At 39.5% G+C, this 6,581-nt stretch overlaps 1 protein-coding gene across 1 annotated transcript; it reads right to left on the bottom strand.

The window, feature by feature from the left end:
- Positions 1–2,366: 2,366 nt before the first annotated feature.
- LOC124875317 (somatostatin receptor type 2) lies at positions 2,367–4,269 on the bottom strand. The gene has a single exon (XM_047377409.1). It carries the CDS (start codon positions 3,920–3,922, stop codon positions 2,903–2,905), a length of 1,020 nt encoding a protein of 339 aa, XP_047233365.1. The 5' UTR covers positions 3,923–4,269; the 3' UTR covers positions 2,367–2,902.
- Positions 4,270–6,581: the final 2,312 nt, after the last annotated feature.

The raw sequence follows: 6,581 nt of genomic DNA on the forward strand, positions 1-6,581 counted from the left end.
CAGAGCAGACAGCCATGACGAGACACTTAGTTTGCTTCATCTCACCAAGGGAACCCATAGTGTCTCAGAGATTTATGATTTTGAGTGTAAATTACTTTTTAAATCAAAATCCCAGGGGGGGCTGAATAGAAACCTCCCAAAGCAGAACTTTCCTGTTTCGCATGTGAAAATTCCACTAAGGTAAGTGTAAACACACCTACCCCAGTAATATCAGGCCTGTTTATCATGATTCAGACTGGTGACACTACAGCACTCTGGGAAAAAAACAAGATTAAACGCAATGTTCAGATACAGAGCCTTCCAAAATTATTCATGCCCTGAGAACTTTTTCACATTTTGTCAGAGCCACAACATTTGACCTATCCAACCTTTGTCTGGACCCGCTTAACCTTGCAGGGTCACTGAGGAGCTGGTGCAGCAGTCATTGGGCGAGAGGCAGGGTTCATCCTGGACAGAATACCATTCCATCACAGTCCTGACTCTATCACAGGCCACAAATTTCAATGTGTTATTTGGATTTCATGTTATAGACCATAACAACAAAGAGAAATTGTAAAGTAAAAGAAAAAGGACACATGGTTTTTAAACTGTTTCATGAATAAAAACACATTAAAAAGTCTAGCCTGCATTTATATTCAGGTGAGTCAATACTGAATCAATATAATCCCCTTTTAATGCAGTTAAAGCTGCAAGCCTTTTCTCCCCATTGTGCAAAACAAAGTAGCTCAAGCTCAGTCCGATTGAATTGAGCATGTGAACAAATACATTTTGTCACAAATTCCTTCTTGCACGTAGGTCTGGGCTTTAAATGGGTCATTCTAAAAAGCATGAAGATGCTTTAAACCATTCTGTTGTAGCTCTGGGTATATGCTTGGTCTCTTCATGCTAGTAGGTCAACAAACCTGCTCCCCAGGTTCAGACTTTTTTGCAGTCTCTAAAATGTCCCTTTCCAGGATTACCCAGTATCAGCGTCATCCATCTTCCCATCAACTTTGAATAGCTTCCCTATTTCCTGAGTCAATACTTTGTAGAACCATATAGTTTGTTGCAAATATAGCTGCATAGATGTGTCTCTACCAGCTTTGCATATCTATTGACTGTCCCTGGTGAAGGAAATCATCCCCACTTCATTCTACTGTTTGGTCATTATTGTTATGTGACAGACCTCTGAGGCTTTCACAGATAAGCTGAATTTACATGTACACTAAGATAAATTGCACACAAGTGGACTAATTAGGCAACTCCTAGAGGTGATTGCATACAAATGCACATCACACTTTTCTGGTTTATATTTGTAAAGATGTTTACAAAGCCATTTTCTATATCCAATTCACAACACACTTCTTTGCGTTGTCCTTTCACATAAAATGGTGATAAAATACATTGGAGTTTCTGGTAATAATGTCACAACATGTGCAAAACTAAAGGGTGTGTGAATATTTTTGCAGGGTGATGTTTTATGGCAAACATTCTAAACACAAACATTTTTCATTAAAAAATCTTTATGTCACTTTAAATTTTAATACATTTTTAACATGATATTTCTTTAGTATTGCATAGTAATATTCTAATAAATTGTGTGCACATTACATCATCAGTAACTCCATTATGTAATTCTACTGTACCCCCACCCTTTCATTCTATATTTCTATAAAGAAATCAAAAAGCATAAATCAAGCAAACAAAACAGCAGTTAAGAATCATATGGCATATTATAGTTGTAATAGATACTGTATGCTGCATTGAGCTGGTTAGACATCAATTTGTTGTATCCACTGTATATTTTTGGATAGATTTCTACATGTATTATGAATCTAGAGATCACAAACACATTCATTGAAGCAGTCCATGTCACACAGTTAAATAAAGATTGTACTTAAGCAGACATTGAAGTTGCTTGCTTTCCAGCACTGAAATCTAGTTATGCAGTACAAAAAAAAGGAGAACATAATGAACAGATGTTCTCACTTTTACTCCCGATCTTTAAGTATATCTCTAAGTATATCATACAGAATAGTCCGGCAATTTGGGAGGTTTCAGTGTGCAGCAGTTTGTAAATTAAATACTGGAGCAAACACACTTTGCCACAAAAGAGCAAACACACTCATCTGTTGCCCTCCTACTGTACACTCTTGACCACTGGGACATAATCCAGCTGAGGGAGTCGTGTCGATGCTGTTGACTCTGTTTGGATTTGTTTATGTGTGGCCGTACTCATGCTAACCCAAAGGTTGCTGACCCCTTTTTATTCTGTTTACATTCAACCTATTTTCACTTTTATTGTGCCACATTTTGTCAGTCCTGCTGAAGAGGCAAACCCCAAACACAGGGAAGCGCATCCTGAATAAAAAAAACTGACACAGTTCTGAGGCCAAAAAAGTGGTACATTTTTACTTTACAAAGACATGGTATTCAAATGCAAAGAATGGTGAGTAAAACGATTAAACATTACTGACTTTGGTTGTTTGGCAAGCATTTTTACATTTGTTTACTGTAGCAAAAAAAAACAATCATTAAAATACATTGGCTCATTTTAACAACTCATAAAATCAGAATGCTCTTTAGCTAAGCAGCAATATTCACAAATTGACACAAAGTGCAGAAGAGTGATTAACAGACTCTTGATCAAACATTTTTCTTTCAGATGGAGATAAAAAGAATTCATTTCTTATGAAAATGCATTTAATGAGAACAGTCAACAACGAACTCAGAAAATATTTACAACCTCATTCTAGGGCAAAACTTATATGCCTTTCATGTATTGAACAAAAACAATCTAAATTTGTCAAGATTCTCAACTCATTGTATCAAAAGCAATCATACAACTGGATTTATGTACAGATGTTCAAAAGTATCATGCAGTGCTTATGAAATGAAGTATCAGTACTTGGTTATCAGTATTTCAGACCAGAAGAGTGACATCCTGTACACCGGTGTCATTTAGGTCATATCGTTCCATACTGCACTGCGTGCCAGGACAGAATTTGGCTCTAGGACAGAGCAAGGTACAGAAGTGCTTCCTAAAGGTGTCGGAGAGACAGGCGTAAAGAATGGGGTTGGCACAGCTCCATGAATAGGACAACAAGACTACAAATTCAAAAGCCCTGCCAAAAGTCAAGAAGAGGCCATCTTGATACAAGGAGAGAAAGTTGAATGTGTAAAATGGAAGCCAGCACATGCCAAACACTACCACCACCGCCACAACCATTTTGGTCATCTGCTGCTCGGGTCTGCGACCTTCGTGGTTTGTCACTGAAGAGTGGTGCTGCTGGGATCGTACAGAGATCAACAAAGCTGTGTAGGAGATTGTCATCAACATAAAGGGTATGGCGAAACCTATGACAAAGGTGTAAGACAGGACACCAAGCCACCAGGCATCCGTAGCGAAGTCTGGAAAACACAAGCCATGATCAGCAGAGAAATGAAAAGCCATCGGGAGAATGGTGAGGAGTGAGAAGAACCACAAGGACATTGAAACGACCTTGGCACAGCGCGGAGTTCTCCAACGGGCAAACCGAAATGGTTCGGCAAGTGCCATGTAGCGGTCGATGCTCATAGCCGTGAGGCAGAAGACACTTGTGAACTGATTAATGCCATCCAGGACCATAACGACTTTGCACACTGTGTTCCCAAAAACCCACTGGTTCTGAAAGTTCTGGCTTGCAATAAAGGGGAGACCAACCATGAATAGTCCATCAGCCAAAGCCAGATTGAAAACATACACAGTTGTGGAGGTTGACATTTTGTCAAGTTTCAAAATGGCAATTATAACAAGACAGTTCCCAGCCAGTCCCACAATGCAGACCAGGAGGTAAAGAAAAGCCATGGTGATGCCAAAACCGTCAATGTTTTCTTCAAAGTAAAAATGTTCCTCCAAATATGAATGATTGTTGTCCACATAAAAAGGAAAATATGCTTCCATTCTGATGCAACTCCTTGTCTAGATATTGGCAAAATAAAGAATATAAATAAGAGATGAAAACTCAGTGACAGTTGCACTTCAGGAGGAAAGGCAACACAAAAGTTCTCTTCAAGCGGATTTTCCTCTTGAAGGGAAAATGTTCTCTGAGGGAAATAAGCAATTCACGTGAAAAATCTGAAAATCAAACAGGGTTTCTGGGTTTAGGTTCCTTAACTTATCTTTTCTTCGTATCCAGCCTGTCACACTTCCTTTGATTTTCTGACAAGAAAAAAGTTTTCTATCTGATAGAAACAGAAACACTCTCAGAAGCAGGGTGGAGGAGACTCGGACGCTTGCCTGAACGCTCGTTTTCCTTCAGAGCCTCTTTATATCTCTTTCCCCCCTCACTGTGTAAGGAGTGTGTCTGCTGTTACATGTGTTGGAAACCCTCCCATGTACCTCCCTCTTCTTGTTCATCAGCCTCCACCGACTGTGATGAACATTTCAAAGACAAACCCTTCCAAACATCTTCCACAGAGCTTTTGTTTTCATAACTTTGCCTCTACTATCTTTCCTGCCATCATTCTTCTCCGTTTACCTTCTTTTTCTATCATCAATTCTGTCTCCCCACCCTCCACCTCCAGCTCCTGCTTCTTTTTTGCCTCAAAGTTCAGCAGTAGGTCATGCAACCAAACCTAAACAGATAATAACACTATGTTGTTGCTCTGGCCACCCACCGCTATGGCCTACGCTGAACAAATCTGCAGACAGGAAGGAAAAATCTTTTTGCAGCTTTCTCAGGGCCTTTGTTTTTTGACATTTGACATAGGAGGCTGTTTTACTCTCCTGCGACTCCTTCCATCATCCTTGTTCCATCCTACCTTGTTTTTCTTATCAAAAGAAGAATGGATGGAAAGTTTCAATGAGAGATGGAAAAATAAAGGAGAAAAAGATAAGTCAACCACTGAGAAGAAGAGAAAACGGGAAGGGAAGATAAAATAAAGGCTAGATTAGGGATGGCAGCACATCCTGTTGTTGCTTTGACATGCATAGTTGGAATACCCAATGTTTGTCAAACAATCCTCCCGCACATTCTGACATCATCTCTGTTTAAACCCCAAATGTCATTGTAAATCAATGAGATTTTATGCGATCGAAGGCAATGCGTGTTTGTGAAGTGGGAGAAAAAAACAATTTTTTTTAATATGTTTTTTTTTCATTTTTTGTAATCTGAAAGGTATGGCGTGCATTTGCATTTAGCCCACCTGAGTCAATACTTTTTAGAACTCCCTTTCACTGGAAGAGCATCTGGAAGCCTTTTGGGGTATGTCTAACTGTTTTCCACATCTAGAGACGCAGCTCTTGTTTTTTATGTGCTGGACTTTGTTTAACATATTTGGATAGTTAAGTTTCCTGCATTTAAAGTTGTCTCTGGTTTCTCATATAGTCTGGCCCTTTTTGTTGTGTGTCCTCTTTACCTCCTGTTGTCTTACTATTTCTGAGTTCCACAGTCTCCTGTTGGCTTTGAGTCATTCACATATCTAGTTGTGTTCTGTTTGTGTACTACTTATTATTTGCTGGTCTGTGTTTAGTTCCTATTGTGATATTTATTCTCTTTGATTCCCTCTGTCTCTGTTTTTGGATTGCACTCTCAGCAGCTTCCACTCTGCTCAATGGTCTCATCTGTTTCTTGTTCCACTCATCAGTTCTATTCAGTCTGTATTGCCATTTGGTTTTTCAGTCAGTGCTGATTCATCTGATCTATACTACTTTATCCTGCTCTAGTCTGCCCTGTGTAATTCTGCCCTCCATCGTCTTCCCTCCGTGTGCCTGGTTTGTTTTTCCTTAGATATTTCCCAAGACATGCCATTAACTATCTAGTTAAACTGGTTCCAATTAAGTGAAGAAAAAGGCCTTTGTAGTCTGCGTGTATAATTGGTTGTTGCTTGACATACCTCCAGGAAATGACTCTACAGGTCCTTCTCAAAATATTAGCATATTGTGATAAAGTTCATTATTTTCCATAATGTCATGATGAAAATTTAACATTCATATATTTTAGATTCATTGCACACTAACTGAAATATTTCAGGTCTTTTATTGTCTTAATACGGATGATTTTGGCATACAGCTCATGAAAACCCAAAATTCCTATCTCACAAAATTAGCATATTTCATCCGACCAATAAAAGAAAAGTGTTTTTAATACAAAAAACGTCAACCTTCAAATAATCATGTACAGTTATGCACTCAATACTTGGTCGGGAATCCTTTGGCAGAAATGACTGCTTCAATGCGGCGTGGCATGGAGGCAATCAGCCTGTGGCACTGCTGAGGTCTTATGGAGGCCCAGGATGCTTCGATAGCGGCCTTTAGCTCATCCAGAGTGTTGGGTCTTGAGTCTCTCAACGTTCTCTTCACAATATCCCACATATTCTCTATGGGGTTCAGGTCAGGAGAGTTGGCAGGCCAATTGAGCACAGTGATACCATGGTCAGTAAACCATTTACCAGTGGTTTTGGCACTGTGAGCAGGTGCCAGGTCGTGCTGAAAAATGAAATCTTCATCTCCATAAAGCTTTTCAGCAGATGGAAGCATGAAGTGCTCCAAAATCTCCTGATAGCTAGCTGCATTGACCCTGCCCTTGATAAAACACAGTGGACCAACACCAGCAGCTAAC

This window comes from Girardinichthys multiradiatus, chromosome 10 (genome assembly GCF_021462225.1).
Source record: "Girardinichthys multiradiatus isolate DD_20200921_A chromosome 10, DD_fGirMul_XY1, whole genome shotgun sequence".
Lineage (NCBI taxonomy): Eukaryota > Metazoa > Chordata > Actinopteri > Cyprinodontiformes > Goodeidae > Girardinichthys > Girardinichthys multiradiatus.

What these genes read in the sequence shown, in the direction of transcription:
- LOC124875317 (XM_047377409.1), bottom strand. Translation starts at nt 3,922, where the DNA reads ATGGAAGCATATTTTCCTTTTTATGTGGACAACAATCATTCATATTTG.